The sequence below is a fragment of the Lithobates pipiens genome, unplaced genomic scaffold (genome assembly GCF_037356315.1).
Source record: "Lithobates pipiens isolate NorthernLeopardFrog02 unplaced genomic scaffold, aLitPip1_a1.2 Scaffold_13, whole genome shotgun sequence".
Taxonomy (NCBI): Eukaryota; Metazoa; Chordata; class Amphibia; order Anura; family Ranidae; genus Lithobates; species Lithobates pipiens.
This window is the reverse complement of record NW_027507718.1, coordinates 34,533,125-34,550,322: the sequence shown is the minus strand read 5'-3', so window position 1 is coordinate 34,550,322 and position 17,198 is coordinate 34,533,125. Positions and strand designations below refer to the sequence as shown.

The following is a 17,198-nucleotide window of genomic DNA, read 5'->3' as shown; positions in this document are numbered from 1 at the left end:
TAGAGTCCACCTGTGTGTAATTTAATTTCAGTATAAATACAGCTATTCTGTCAAGAGGTTTGTTAGAGAACCTAAAGCCCCATACACACGATCAGAAATTCTGCAAACAAAAGTCGGATGTGAGCTTTTGGTCAGATATTCAGACTGCGCGTATGCCCCATCAGACTTTTGCTGGCAGAATTCCAGCCAGCAAAAGACAGAGCAGGTTCTCTATTTTTCAGTTCTGAAAAAGTTCCGATCGGAAATTCTGATCGTCTGTACAAATTCTGACATGCAAAATCCCTATGCATGCTCGGAAACAATTCGGCACATGCTCTGAAGCATTGAACTTCATTTTCTAGGCTCGTCGTAGTGTTGTACATCACCACGTTCTTGACCGAACGTTCAGAGAACTTTTGGGTGACCGTGTGTATGCAAGCCAAGCTTGATTGAAATTCCGTTGGAAAAAACGTGGAAATCCGCTTGTGTGTATGGGGCATTAGTGAACAAACAGCATCATGAAGACCAAGGAACACACCAGAAAGGTCAGGGATGGTTGCAGATGCGTTTCACTGATGAGGCTTGTTCACAGCACACCTGTGAAACCTTGGAGCAGCTCACATGGGTGAACCTGTCCACCGGACAACTATTAGTTGTGCACGCCACAAATCTGGCCTTTATGGAAGAGTAGCAAGAAGAAAGCCATTGTTAAAAGAAATCCATAAAAAGACCTGTTTGCAGTTTGCGAGAAGCCATGTGGGGGACAAAGCAAACATGTGGAAGAAGGTGCTCTGGTCTGGCCTAAAAGCAAAATGCTATGTGTTGCAGAAAACTAACACTGCACATCACTCTGAACACACCATCCCCACCGTGAAACATGGTGGTGGCAGCATTATGCTGTGAGGGATTCTTTTCTTCAGCAGGGGGGGCAGCTGGTCAGAGTTGATGGGAAGATGGATGGAGCGAAACACAGGGCTATCTGAGAAGAAAACCTTTAGATCAAAGTATATTCAGGTGTTAGAATGGCCCAAAGTCTAGATTAAAATTTAATTGAGAATCTGTGGCAAGACTTGCCACAGAAAATTGCTGTTCACAGATGCTCTCAATACAATCTGACAGAGCTTGAACTATTTTGCAAAGAATGGGCAAAAATGTCACTCTCTAGATGTGCAAAGCTGGTAGAGACATCCCCAAGACTTGCAGTTGTAATGGCAGCAAAAAGTGGTTCTACTAAGTTTTGAAATTTATGTTTTTAGTTGTAACATGACAAAATGTGGAAAAATTTCAAGGGGTACGAATACTTTTTCAAGGCACTGTAGTGCATTGATCCCAAGAGAAGTGTTTTTTATATTTCTTTCTATTTAGCTTTTGTTATCTATTATGATGTCCTGACTCGGTGTTACTACTATACTTTTTTTTTATTTATACCCAATTTCACCACTATATATACTCACCTGTTTACTTCACGTATAATGTTCAATAAATATACAATTTATCTGCTGTAAATAGGCTTGTAAACCACCCTTAGGCCCCATCATCCCTTAAAGAGGAAGTAAACCCTTACAAACGACTTTGACCTACAGGTAAGCCTAGATTAAGGCTTACCTGTAGGTCCAAGAAATATCTCCTAAACCTATATGGTTTAGGAGATATTTGCCCGAAAACGGGCACCGCTGTCTACGGCGCATGCGCCGTAGACAGCGGCGCGCAGGCGCACTAAACGCGGCAGTTCCAAGAATGGAGCTGCCGCATTTGTCGATTCCCGTGCGCATGCGCGGGAGTGACGTCATCGCGGCTTCGCCGCTGTCATTCGGCGGAGCTGCGAGACGCCACAAGCAAGATGGATGCGGTGGACTACAGGGGACAGCGGCGACTTCGCTGGCTCCTGTGTCAGGTAAGTGACACATAATGGGCTACTATGCGATGCATAGTAGTCCATTATGCTTTACCTTTGCAGGGAAAAAAAGAGGAAGTAAACTCATCAGGGTTTACTTCCTCTTTAAGCAACTGTCGCAAAACGTGGGATGCATTTGCGGTGCCATTATTTCTCAATGGCACCCCAAACGTGGTTCGATGTTGCCACAACTGTCGTGCAACAAAATGCATGAAAATCAAGGCATAAAACGTGCCTGGCTCAGTGCCAAAATGTGGTACATTAGCTCCTTTGGCACATATTTGGAGTGGAGGGAGGGCCATTCAAGATGAATGACGCCAGGGGCGGACTAACTCATGGAGATTATGAGGCCCCCAGGCAATCAGAGATTATGGGACCACACAGTATACACAAACACACACACACACACAGTATAAAATCACACAGTATACACAGACATGTTTCTATTGGCTGAGAAGGTACTGGAGAGGTGGGGCATCTAAAATCTCTGGATTTTTAGACCAAAAGGATGTCGGTAAGGGACATTTCAGAGACAGATGTAAAAAAAATAGAGACTTAATCTGCCTCCTGGACCAAAGACTGGGGATCTCGGAGTATGAAGTCTTAATTGATGTGTTTGAAGGAAACATGTAATACAAGAAATATGTAGCACGCACTGGTTATTTTTCTACAAAAATGCTATCTATATAATTGCCATGGGCTTCAATACTTTCTCACTCACAGACCTAGAACAAGTATGCAGTCAGTGAAAGCTGACTGAAGACTTATCTATTCATTTGTTTCAGGTCAGTGAATACTGAAGTGATTGGATACACTTAAAAGCCAGACAACTAGCTTTTTTTTTTTTTACAAAGAAAGGTCAGCAGGGGGGGGGGAGCTTTATAATTTTATAACGTATTGATGAAGGCATGTTTGCAAAAGCACAGACTACCTCTAGATGGCAGTAATATTGGATAAATCAAGACGGGTCAACCCAGCTCACTACAATGTAGCCAAATTCACTATTTTCTTTACCTTACATACTTATAAAAGTGTTGGTGCATTATTAACTAGATTAATATCAATTATAAACATTGTATTAAATGTATGAATTTTATTATTTTAATAGAAATATAAATTTTCATTTATTGATTTGATTACATTTCTTTAAATATTAGTATATTAAAAATATTAACTAGTTCAAAACAAACAGTATTCGTCCAATATTAACTGCATTTTAGAGCAGTATTCCTATGCAGCGTGCTGTGTTGGGCAGTGCTCGTCTTTAGTGGGCAATACGAGTATCCTGATACCATTTGTCAGCACACTGAATACAAGGGGACCTGGTAAGACTCAAAGACCTAGGTATATATAATACAAAGATATGAAGTATACATTGCAGTATTAAATACTACATATTTGTAAAAAAACACTTTTGGTTTATTGATTGTATAATTCAATCCAACATTTTTTTTTTTAAGTTTTGGATAGAGTGGGGAAAGATAAGAACCTCTGTTACATGGTATTGCTCTCTTTCTGGGGACATTTTCCTAACTTCCTATAAAGGATCTAAAAGTGAAGTGAAATAACTCAAACTGGGACACAGGCAGACAAAAAAAAAAAAAAAAAAAAAAAAAAAAATTAGTGGAGTAGGAAGGGTTTAGAACATGTTTTATGATACATCGATAAAAGCTTGTTAGAAGTGCTAACACATCAACATAAATTGACTAGAGTTCTACTTTACGTTATGCCAACAGAATTATTTTTGGTATAAGATTTATCACATTCTGCTATTTCTATCGATGTCATATGGTAGCCATAAACACTAATGTGATCTATTGAATTAGAAAAAAAATGAAAATGAGTGATCCTTCCCAATTTACATACTGATTTACTCTTCTGTAAACCCTATACTATGGTACATGTGATGTGTAGTTACAGCTCCAAAGAAAAGTAATAAACACTATATATAGCATTCCATGGCATGTATGATTTTTTGTACCCTCCCAGCATGTAAGTTTACCTACTTTTATAGAGGTGGATTATTCTCTGTGCAGATTTTGTAAGAGTTTTTGCCTAGTAGGGGATTATTGTTATGTTCAAGTGTGAGTGGTTAAATGTGACAGTACCCTGAGCTGTAGTATTATAACCACTTGCCTACTGGGCACTTTTACCCCCTTCCTACCCATGCCAATTTTCATTTTCATTTTTTGGTGGTATTTAATTGCGACTGGGTTTGTTAAACAAATGAATAAAGACCAACATTTTTGAAAAAAATAAAAAGTTTCTTAGTTTCTGTTATAAAATATTGTGAATAAATAATTTTTCTTCTTCACTGATGTGTGCTGATGAGGCTGCACTGATGGGCATTGACAGGGAGCAATTATAGTCATCACTGATAGGCATTGACGGGCAGCACTGACTGACACTGACAGGCAGCACTGATTGGCACTGGTTGGTAGCACTGATTGGCAGCACTGGTGGGCACAATTGGGACTGCACTGATTATCAGGGAACTGGTGATCAGTGCCCTATCAGTGTAGATAGATGTCCCCTGTGTGGATTTGATGGTTATATGCTCTCAGCATGAGAAGGGGAATGCCAATAACTGGCTAATCCTGTTTACACTGTGATGAACTGTGATTGGACACAGCTGATCACATGGTAAGGAGCCGCTGTGATCTGTGATCAGCGATGCCTGCAGATGCTCCCCACAGGGAGTGCAAGAGCAGTGTGATCACAGGAGGACCTCATATGAAGCTCTCTCGGCAATGTACGACCACGCTGTAGCCTTCATTCGTTGCGAAGACGTTAATTTTTAAAGTGTTATTTTTAGTATTTATTTATAGTTGATTTCTGTATTTCACAGAAATGGAGCCCATGGTGGGTCCAATCTACCACAGTTCCTGGTATGGTAAATGCTTAATTTAATGTAGTTGCATATTAAATTCTTAAAGTGTTTGTAACCCTAAAAAAATAAAAATAATAATTGATCCTGTTCCCTTAAAGCATGAACAACACAGTGCTTGTGTTGTGTAATTTGCCCCCCTGTGTCATCTAAAATACCTGGCTGATCCTGCCTGGTTCTGCCCTCCCCCCTCTAAACTAACCATGGCTTATCATGGCGCCAAGCCCTGACACTGTGGTCAGTTTACATGCTTCCGTCATCCGCAGCTTTCCTCTGTACTCCTCTCCCCCTCCCTCCCTGCCTGTCAGCTTGTGTCAGCTGTCTGCTCACTGCCCCTTCCTGCTGCTATCATTGCTTGGTTATATTGCTACAATTACCTCTGTTAGATAATGTTATGTGTCCCACTGTACCTGCTGTATAAAAACGATGCAGATTTCTACCTCATTTCAGAGCGCCTCCCGGGGCTCATGTGCTGGGAGTTCTCGGCCCTTCTCGCTATAGTTGTCAGACTGGGAGAGGAGAGAGGCGAGCAGTCAAGTAAGTGCCAGGAGGCACTTTGAAATAAGGTAGAAATTGACATTTTTTTTTTATACAGCATGTGCAGTGGGGCACATAATATTTAATAGAGGCGACTGTAGTAATATAACCAAGTCACTTTACAACCAGTTTAACCAATATGTCTCTAGAGCAATATTTACATTTTTTGCATACATGTAAAAATCTGCATTTTTGGCCATAAAATGACTTAAAACCCCCAGGAACACTATATATTTTTCAAAAGCAGAAGCCCTGTAGAATAAAAAAGACAGTAGTTGCAATTTTTTCATGTTGCACGATATTTGCGCAATTGTTTATCAAATGCATACATTCAGGAAGAAATATAATACCCACTTGTTTTGTAAAATATAAAAGATGGGCTTGTGTCAAGCAAATAGATACCAAACATGTCAATTCTTAAAAATGTGTACACCTGTTATATCACAAAAAACTACAGCACCCAAAAATCTCCATAGGCAATTTTTTTTTTATAAGCCTTTAGTACTCATCAATTTGGAGTCAACCACAAGCTATTTCTCACTGTAGCGTTTGCAGCAAAACTTCATATGTGTGACGCAATCGCAGTTTACATACACATGCGCCCTGTGCTGTATTTTCATTTGTGAGCGAGTGCAGGGAAAGAGGTTATGGTTACTTTTTTGTTTCGTTTTTAATGAATTTTATTATAATTCTTTTTTTAAACTTTCTTATTTAATTTTTTTTTTATTTAACTTTATTCATATCACAAGGTGTTAACTAACCCCTATGTGATATCATTAGAGTGGTGATAGGTATTTTTTTTTGGAGACATTGGGGGTCTATTAGACCTTAATGTCTTCCTTGCCCTCCAAAGCAGTTAAGTGAGCACAGATCTTCTCGGTTAGCTGCTTACCTGGCTGTATCAGCCAGGGTATAATGGCTCTGATACCAGAAGTGATTAAATCATTGTCACTTCCAGCTACATTCAATGCAGAAAAGATCAAGGATTAAAAGCATTACTTGTTCTCCTCTTGCTTGCCATCCTAAAGCCCTCTGATGTGGTCTTGGGCTCCCAGAACGAGCAGGAGAGCACAGTAACCATGGAGGGGGGGGGGGGGGGAGACACTGCAGTGCACGCACTGTGACAGGGATCAGGCGGCTCTACAGCCGCCTATCAATTTCACTTTACAGCCAGGAGATGGCTGAAGAAAACAAGCACAAATTTGTGGCTGCTACTACAGCCGTGAGCTTGTTCTGAACCCTACACTCTCTATCACATACATCCAAGGAGCTGAAAAGTTTAATGGTGGTTTATATGTGTTCTATATTTGTACCCATCTAGTAATTTGATTATTTATCCACTTCAGCTCCTGAAGGTTTACCCACCATCATAACCAGGCCATTTATTGCAATATGACACTGCATTAAAAGCTACCAAGTATGCAGTTGTACAACGCTTTACAAAAAAAAAATTGATGTCCTTTTTTCCCCACAAATAGAGCTTTCTTTTGGTGGTATTTGACTACCTGTGCGCTTATTATTTTTTGCACTATAACCAAAAAAAGACTGAAAATTTCGAAAAAATTATACATTTTTTACTTTCTGCTATAAAACATACCGTATATACTCGAGTATAGGCCGACCCGAATATAAGCCGAGGCCCCCAATTTACCCCCAAAAAAACTGGCAAACTTATTGACTCGTGTATAAGCCGAGGGTGAGACATGCCTGTCCATCCCTGTGTGTGTGTCCGTCCATCCCTGTGTGTCCGTCCATCCCTGTGTGTCCGTCCATCCCTGTGTGTGTGTGTGTGTCCATCCATCCATCCATCCCTGTGTGTGTGTGTGTCCATCCATCCATCCATCCCTGTGTGTGTGTGTGTCCATCCATCCATCCATCCCTGTGTGTGCGTGTCCATCCATCCATCCATCCCTGTGTGTGTGTGTCTCCATCCATCCATCCCTGTGTGTGTGTGTCTCCATCCATCCATCCCTGTGTGTGTGTGTGTCTCCATCCATCCCTGTGTGTGTGTGTCTCCATCCATCCATCCCTGTGTGTGTGTGTCCGTGTGTGTGTGTGTGTGTGTGTGTGTGTGTGTGTGTGTGTGTGTGTCTGTGTGTGTGTGTGTGTCCAGCCTACCTGTGTCCCGAGCCTGTGTCCCGAGCCTCCGTCCCGTGCCTTGCCTTCCTTGCCTCCGTCCCGTGCCGTGCCTTGCCTCCGTCCCGTGCCGTGCCTTGCCTCCTTGCCTCCGTCCCGTGTCGTGCCTTGCCTCCGTCCCGTCCCGTGCCGTGCCTTGCCTTGCCTCCGTCCCGTGCCTTGCCAGGATCGCCGCTCTTCGTCGGCGCCTCGGCGGCCATTCTAAAATTCAAAAGCCGCGCCTCCGCCTTCGCCTGTGATAGGCGGAACACTGAATTTCCCAGCAGCCTGTGTTCCGCCTATCACGGACATCGTCTCATCCTCGTCCGTAGTACGAGGATGAGCGGATGTCCGTGATAGGCGGAACACTGACTGCTGGGAAATTCAGTGTTCCGCCTATCACAGGCGAAGGCGGAGGCGCGGCTTTTGAATTTTAGAATGTCCGCTGTCTGTCTGCTCGACACGCTGATCGAGCAGGCAGACAGCGATGACTCGAGTATAAGCCGAGGGGGGCACTTTCAGCCTCAAAAAAGAGGCTGAAAATCTCGGCTTATACTCGAGTATATACGGTATCCAATAAAAAAATGGAAACAAACAAATGTCTTCATCAATTGAGGCCAATATGTATTCTGCTACATATTTTGGGTAAAAAAAAAATCCCAATAAGTGTATATTGGTTTGCGCAAAAGTTATAGCGTCTACAAACTATGGGATAGATTTATGGAAATGTTTTTTTTTTTTTTTTTACTTGTAATGGCAGTGATCAGTGACTTATAGCAGGACTGCAACATTGCGGCAGACAAATCGCACACTAAGGGACACTTTGTGGCAACCAGTGACACTAACTAATACAGCGATCAGTACTAAAAATATGCACCATCACTGTACTAATGACCCTGGCAGGGAAGGGGTTAACATCAGGGGCAATTAAAGGGTTAAATGTGTGCCTAAGGAGTGCTTACTGTGTGGGGGGTACTTGTACTATGGGAAGGTAGAAACAGGATCACAACCTTCCCTTCTCACAGAACGGAAATCCGCCTTGCTTACATAGGCAGACCGCCACTCTGCCTTTGTCCTGAATGATCACGGGTCACAGGAGACATTGTGTCTGCTGGACCCGCAGATTGGCTCCTGATGTGTCCAATCACAGTAGGAGCGGGCTGCAGGTGGCGCAAGTGCGCATCACAGACCTAGAAGTGCAGGATCACGTACAGGTATGTGATCCTGCCCAGGGAAGCCACCTTGCCGCCGTATATATAAAGTGTACGGCCGGCAAGTTCCTGTACTTTTTCCACAACGGCAACTCAGTTCCGGTTAGCAGCCGTGTCCTGTAAGACTTTGAAGTATGCGATCTGTGTGGCAGGTGCGCCAGCAGCTGCCGACACAGCTCGCAATAGTAAGTGCTGCACACCTGACCATTCAGGCATTGCCAGTAAGGGGCACCATGATAGCTTTCTCTTCGATCTACCTGTCAATCACAGCTAGCCGACGGGTAGATCAGTTCCCTGCTGCTAAGAGATTGTATTTAGTCAGACCTCTCGTGATGCGCTCCTCCCCGTCGGCCCCTCCTGATTTTCTGTCTCCTCATCCCCCCCCCCCCCCCCCATTCTCCTGCATACTTGCTCTGTGTGTCCCGCTGAATCCCCCCCCCCCCTCTATCTTCAGTGCCATATGAGAGAGAACCCAGAGGAGGAGCACAGCTATTCTGCTCACAGGACATGCAATGAGAGAGGTGAGCTGAGGGAGGAACATCAGTTTGGGGTGGTAAGCTGAGCACAATACCTGGCAAAGTTTAATGCCAGGAGGGAAGTTTATGTGGAAATATGTGAAGGGTTGGAATAGCAGCGAGTGTGTGTTGGAGCCCTGCAGAGTTTGCAGCCCCCCAAGCTAACATACATCTCCTAAGCAGGAACACATCACTATCTCCCCAAGCATTCTGTCCAGATAATGTGCAGTTAATTTATGACCTTTCAGTTTAACCCTGTGTTATCCAAACTCTGTTCAATGAAAAGTGTAAACTCACCACATAAACACTCTATATACAAAATAAAATTCCCCAATAAAGATGAGAACATGATGTTTACATTTGCATGGAAGAACAATTGAATGAATGCTGATTATTCAGAGAATTACCATATTTATGTTTATTGAGGATTGTTTTTTTTTTATGTACTAACAGTTAAACTTCATACACACAATACGAAAATTCGATGAAAAATACCACTTTTGAAGCGTTTGTGCATATGAGCGTATCATTTTTTTTTTGGGTGGGCGAGTGGATCTTTTTTCCCCAGGACTTGACCCCTGGTGCAATCTGACCTTATCTGTTCTTGCTCTTAAAAATCTGTAGCTCAAAAAAAGTTTTTTTTCTCAAACTGCACTGTAATGAGTAATGGGCTGCTCGCCAATGTGAAATTGTCCTATAGGAGTAGAACCAATTTTAAATGAAAGTATCTGTGGTGAAAATGTAAAATCATATTTATTTCAATTATTTCTAGCCTACTAATATTAATCTGAATGATCTTGAAGTTTGTAAACTTACTTTGTGAAGATTCCCACACACTTACTTCCTTGAATTCTGTGAAACATATTTACTACACCCTGGGGTAGTCACTACTGTGTCACACATTTTACAGAGTCTGCCTCTGAACTACAGAGGTGCTGAGTTTCAGGAGGCGGAATCAGTTTAGGAATCACTGCTTGCAAGCAGAAAGGTACCATGGGATTTGTAGTCCTTAGAAATTGAAAGTAAATAGCAGAGTGGAAGCTGCACAGCATGTAGGGAATCCAGAAAGTTGTGGAAAGAAATTGCCAGCAAACAGGTATAACTCACAACATGAAAGATTTTTTCAATTAAAGTGATTGTAAAGACTTGTTTTTCTTCCTATAAAAATAACAAACATGTTATAACATGTTATACTTACCTTCTCTGTTGCAGTGGATTTGCACAGCCTAGAACCTCCTCTTCCTGTGTCCCTCGTAGATAATCCTGGCCCCTCCCTCCTGTTGAGTGCCCCCACAGCAAGCAGCTTGCTATGGGGGCACCCGAGCAGAGTCACAGCTCCGTGTGTCCATTCAGACACGGAGCCCCTACCTGGGCCCCTCTCTCCCCTGATTGTCTAGCTGACTTTGATTGACAGCAGCGGGAGCCAATGGCGCCACTGCTGCATCTCAGCCAATCAGGTGGGAGAATCTCGGACGGTTGAGACACTTGTGGACATCGCTGGACAGAGAGGGACCTCAGGTAAGTATTAGGGGGGCTGAGTGGGGCTGCTGCACACAGAAGGCTTTTTATCTTAATGCATAGAATGCATTAAAATAAAAAAAATAAACCTTCTGACTTTACAATCCCTTTAAGCTTATGTTGGATTGTCAAATATAACTTTTTTTGCATTGTTGTTACAATGCTGATGTTATAGAATTAGCGCGTGCTAAGACTATAGATTTTTTTAGGAAACAAGGGAAAGGGAAGGCAGTGATAATTTTATTTTTAGGTACATGTTTACTTACTTTCTGTTGACTATTAGCCAGTCCCGTAAATATATCTGAACACAGTCCCTGATGTGTAGATCCTGGTCAGCCCTGAGAAGGCAAGACAGAAAACACGAGTATGTCAGAAAACTTGTCTATGTCACTTCTTTTATTTCAGTTTATTTCTTTCATTAAAGTTTAGAAACATTTTATATATATATATTTTTTCTTTGAAATCAGCATAAGGACAGAACTTACTATCAATGAGAATTGTCTCTTGTGCTGATGTCTGCTGCGTTGAAATCTTTCATCTTCTAAACCCCTCCCCACAGCAGTAGTCTTCTGGTGCCGTAGGGGTTCCCAGACTGTGACAGGCACTTAACAGTGATGACTATGCCTATCATTTATGCCCTTCCTCCATTCAAAGAAGCTATACTATAACTTTCAGAAATGAAAAGCATTCCATGGACCCTTCATTCATCTGCCCGTCCATTCATTGATAGAATATATAGCACGACTCCTATGAATGGAGAAGGGGTGGGAAAAAGTGGGCATAGTCAACCCTCTTGATGATTGCATATGACAGGTCTCTTGGCTCCGTTAACCCTAATGGCATTACTGCGGGGTGAAAAGAGGGCTGAAGAGTTCAACTAAAGCATCAGCCATCAGCAAAAGAGACACTTCTCACTGAAAGTCAGTACTGTTCCCAGAGCTGATTTTTTTTTTTTTTTTTTTTTAAGTATTTGACTAAACTTAGGCCTTAAACAAGCAATGAACATGCAAATACATTCTTTATATTACAGACGCCGAGTCTGCACAAGGGATTAACAAGTCACATCTTGCATATAAGCTTTGTCCCATGGAATGTAATAGTGCAGCTGATGTACATTAAAAACAGAATACAATGTCAGATACACCCTTAACAAATATTTACGTGTACAGAAAAAAGGAAATCTGCCCAGTTTATTTTAAAAACACTACTATGACATCCACACTTATATTAACCTTCTGCAATGACCAATACATCTATTTGTTACAGTTTACAGCTATGTGTTTATAGGATGCAGCACAAAAAGGACCAATGTATTTTCTGGGTCATCCCAGGCTACAAAAATTGTCAGCTGTACCCCTAATGATGAATGATGTTTTCAGCAGACAGTAAAGCTCATCCCAGAACACACATGACTATAAGTAATCAGAAATAGTTTCCATTCCTTAAGGGCCAGTTCACACTGGTCCGACATATGCTCCGACTTCCAAAGCACAAGCCACATGACATTTCAAAATCAATGGTTCTCTGTAATGGTTCCCCTGTTCCCTGTCTTAACTGGTCCGACTTTGAAAATGCACCCTGCACTACTACTAAACGGCGTGGGCCCCCCCCCCAAAATCCATACCAAACCCTTATGCAAGCATGCAGCCTGGCGTGTCAGAAAAGGGTGGGGGGGGGGGGGACAACAGATAAGAGATCCCCCCACCTCCTGGACCACACCAGGCCACATGCCCTTAAAGAGGAATTAAACCCTGGTGGGTTTTACTTCCTCTTTATTTCCCTGCAAATGTAAAGCATAATGGGCTACTATGCATCGCATAGTAGGCCATTATGTGTCACTTACCTGAAACAGAAGCCTGCGATGTCTCCGTTGTCCCCACTAGCAGGGAGCGTCCATCTTCACCCCTCTTCCTTCTGGGGCCGCAAACTCCGGCTCTATGACTGGTCAGAGTGGCATGACGTCACTCCCACCAGTCACGGTATGACCCCTATTAGAAACGGCATGAAGTGCCCTTTCTAAAGGGTGCAAGTGCCGATGACATCGGCGCATGCGCCATAGTCATTGGCTTTTTAGTAAATATTTCCTAAGCCGTGAAGGTTTAGGAGATATTTCAAGCTCCTACAGGTAAGGCTTACCTGTAGGTAAAAGTGATTGTACAGGGTGTACAACCACATTAACATGGGGGAGGGTGCATGCTTTGGGGCAGTTGGGGCTCTGCTCTCCCACCCCAAAGGACCGGGTCAGTGGTGGAAAAAACTGCAGCAGAGGGAGAAGTCCGGAGGAAGAAAATATTGGTGTGGAACCGGAGAAAGAAAAAATGCCGTAGCTACGACGGGTGACATTCTTCATTTTTTTTACACTACACTGATCTAGGGGCCCACGTGTTAAAGGGGGCTTATCGGAATCTACTCATTCACCCCAGAAAAGGCAGTGTAGTGTAATCACAAACAAGAGAAGGTTTTGACAAGCCCTTTATTAAAAATTAAGAATGTTATCCGTCGTAGCTGCCCGCAGACCCCCCACAACCACCGCCTAGGGTTGTCGGGAAGAGGCCCTTGTCCCCATCAACATTGGGGCAAGATGCTTTGGGGTGGGGTGAATCGCTCTACCGACTTCCAGAACACAAGTCACATGTCATGTCAAAATCACTGGTGCCCTAAGAGAGCCATCTTAACTGGTCCAATCTTTCTGAGCCCCCCCCCCCCCCACCCCAAAGTACCTTGTCCCAATGTTCCTCTTCCCGAAAAACCTGGGCGATGGTTGTTGTGGTCTGCAGGCAGGGGGCTTATCAAAATCTGGATGCCCCCTTTAACACGGGAGCCCCCAGATCCCACCCCCGCATGTAAATGAGTATAGGGTACATTGTACCCCTACCCATTCACCCCAAAAAAAGGCAGCGTAGTGTAAATACCAACGAGAAGGTTTTGACAAGTCCGTTATTAAAAATGAAGAATGTCACCCGTCGTAGCTCGAACATGTATTCTTTCTCCGGTTCCCCACCGATGTGTTCTTCCTCAGGTCTTCTCCCTCTGCTGCTGTCTTCTCTTCTGCCGACCCGGTCCTCCTTCTACGCTAGTTCCTGCAGTTGGCTCATCTCCGAAGTCTGCCAGCTGTTAAATAGAGATAGGGGGTGGCCATCCAGTGACGTCACCATTAGGCTCTGCCCCTTGTGATGTCACAAAGGGTGGAGCCTCGTGGTGACGCCACCAGATGTCCACGTCCCACGTCTATATAAGAGTTGTCAGACAACGGAGATGACACAACTGCAGGAGCCAGCATCATTGGAGCACCAGGTCTGCTGCAGAGAAGACCGTTGGAAGAACACATCACCGAAGGGAGAAGACAGCAGAGGGAGAAGACCGGAGAAAGAGCACATTACTGGAAGGAGAAGACAGCAGCGTAGGGAGAAGACCAGAGGAAGAAGACATGTTGGAGGGACAGGGGACACTTAATTTTTAATACAGGACTTGTCAAAACAGTCTCTTGTTTTTATTTACACTACACTGCCTTTTTTGAGGTGAATGGGTGGGAGTACAATAGGGTAAATGGGTAGGGATATCCTAAACTCATTCACATGGAGGGGGCGGGATCTGGGGGCCCCCCTGTTAAAGGGGACTTCCAGATTCCAATAAATCTCCTGCCCGCAGACCCCCACAACCATCACCCAGGGTTGACGGCAAGAGGCCCTTGTCCCCATCAACATTGGGACAAGGTGCCCCCATATGGTCTGGGGGGGGCTCACTCACCCCCCACTTTCCCTTACCTGCCGGGCTGCATGCCCGGATAAGGGTCTGGTATGGTCGTGGAGGGGGCACCCCACGCCATTTTATAACAAAAATTTGCTGTGGGGTTCCTTCTCAGGCTTTATACCAGACTCAAAGGCCCTGGTAAGGTCAGATCAAAGTTGGATCCCATTCATTGAAATCTCATGGAAGTCATACATGAACATAGCCTAAAGTAGCACTCTAAATATGCAAGTTAAAAACAGTGCATTAAAATGCATACTTGCAAAACTGTGGGTTTGATATACTAAAGGAAAATAGGCTATTTATTTTTCAAGGGAAGTTGCACTTTGCAATGGAATTTTCCCTTAGAGCTTAATTAATGGGAGGTGAAGTTTGTTTGCAAAGAATGTCCAATCTTGGGCAAGCACAATTAAAAATAACATTTTAACTTGCACATGATTGGGCGATGAAAAACAGAAGACCTTCACCTCATTCCCTAAGCTCCGTGGAAAATTCCCTTGCAAAGTGCAACTTCCCTTTCAAAGTGAAGACAGACTATTTTCTTTCATAATCAACCCCTATGTACCTTGTGGTTTTTCTAGAAGGCCTCCCAGCTGCTGCAGTGACAGTGTGGGATCCGGATTCTCTATGACCTCTTTGTGACAGACTCACCCGGGACAGAGGCTTTTGGAGGGGACTGCAGGCTAGCCTCTTGCTTACTGACTATGGGCCCTGACTTTTAAGTGATAACCACTCTTTGTGAGGTGTACAGTATGCCTGAGGGGACCCTTGGAGTAATGTTACTTTGGATTCAAGTCCATGTCTCCCCAAGACACACAGACTCTGGGACTCTAGGCCCGGGGTCCCTGTATAGGGCCTAGCTGCCTCACTACCAATAGTGACTGCTTCACACTGAGACTCAAAGCAGATGGTGATATCCACTCAAGCCACCTGTCTGGGGTCTCCTGCTATAATGTGTTCATTGTAAGCAAGTCTAGTGTGCCTCCTAAGGGTCTTTCACCCATTGTTAATTGTGCCAATTAACTCACTTATTGTCTGCTAGCAGACTATTGAGGGATGTTTTTATACTTGTAATAATGTGTATTGTACTTTGAGCTAGCAAGTCTGACCTGGAATATGAGATCCCTGATTGTCCAGGTGGTTAGTTGTTTTATTAATGTAATATTTATAGTATATGCTGATTGTTGTAATTATATTCCTGTGTACAGTTTGTATAGTTAGGGTATTATGATGGGGGGGGGGGGGGGGGGGTCCTCCCGTGGGGTATATACTCTGTGTGAGTTTTCAAATAAAGAGCTCAGTTTTTGCAGCTAAACAAGTCCTGCCTAGTTCTTGGTTGCAATATGCGGCCATAATATCGGATATCTATGTCCAGACTAGAGGAAATGGTATACTGACGGAAGCACTCGTCACACTCTTAGCTTCAGCTGTGCTGGCTGAGCAGCTCAGAGGTCATAAGATTTCCACACCTCCCTCCTGGTATGTCTTGTTTGCAAAAAGGGCAGATACCATCACTGTACGCACCTGTTTCCTGACAAATAATAACAATTTTCCTCAAATGGTATCACTTCTCTATTGCCACTAATGCTGAAGAACAAACCTATGGATGCAGCCCAAGTCTATGGAACCCATATACAAAATAGGGCCAGCGGAGGAGTGTATACGGTAAAACATGTTACAATAGCAAGCACAAAAAAAGATAATACTACATACAGCTCTACGGAGGAGTAAGATTTAAACCATTTGCCTCATATATGACAAATTTTGGTTAGAATAAGTGCGAGGCCACAACTGTACTGAGGAAAGATTGTTTCACTTAAATTTTAAACCACCAACAAAGAAAAACTCATGCCTGTCACGGAAAGGCCGAGAGCAAAGAAATCATAACTGACAACAAACAAAGAACTGGCAAAGTAAACCAGTGACAACCTCTAAACTCAAGAGGATGTGCAAGAATTGCCTCAGATGGCTGGAGATTGTCTGGCTGGAGGTGTCTGTGACCCCAGCATTACGACTAACCCCACCTCACACACAACCATCAAATTAGGCCACAATAACATTTAAACAGAATAAAAATGAATAAAAGCCTGAACACCTATTTAAAATAACATGCTCCCAGTAGTTAGGGGTTCCTTTTCACTAATGGGCCATCGAGACATAAAAGCTTGCCATACACATGACAACCTTCCAGCAATTTCAACTACTCTCAGTTGAGCTAGAATTAAAATCCTGAGTCTTAAAATTTGGAAATGAGTGATTTAATCAAATGCAGATTTGTGATTTCAATCAAAATTGCCATATTTTTTTTCAAGTTTCAATTAAACTTTTTAATAACCTGTACTGAAATTGTCAATTTATACGCCAGTTCGATCAAGCAAATGCAGGTGATTAATCAAACTTGTTTTAGGAAACCACTAACATATGTTCATTTTCCAGTTGATCGCAATTAGTGATAACAGTGATAGGCAATAAAACACTGTATTAGCACTGGCTCTAGAATTTTACCAAGTCACATGACTACACAATCACTATTGGGTTTATTGATTAACAAAATGCATACAATTATGCTATGCACAATTGCCTAAATTCAGTTTTTATCAGCTTAGAATGGTAAGATACATTAAAGATATTCATATAGCTATGAGCTGCTAGGCATCATTGCAATTTAAAATATACACTCACTGGCCACTTTATTAGGAACACCTTGCTAGTACCGAGTTGGACCCCTTTTGCTTTCAGAGCTGCCTTAATTCTTTGTGGCATAGATTCAACAAGGTGTTGGAAACATTCCTCAG

At 43.1% G+C, this 17,198-nt stretch overlaps 1 protein-coding gene across 2 annotated transcripts in view; it reads right to left on the bottom strand.

The window, feature by feature from the left end:
* The window catches only part of DOCK8 (dedicator of cytokinesis 8), a 214,849-nt gene that overhangs the window by 160,709 nt on the left and 36,942 nt on the right, over nt 1-17,198 (bottom strand). For both annotated transcript variants that reach the window (XM_077474999.1, XM_077475000.1), the window contains one exon: nt 10,923-10,994. In XM_077474999.1, coding sequence (XP_077331125.1) covers nt 10,923-10,994 — 72 coding nt within the window. The remainder of the gene's footprint in view (nt 1-10,922; nt 10,995-17,198) is intronic.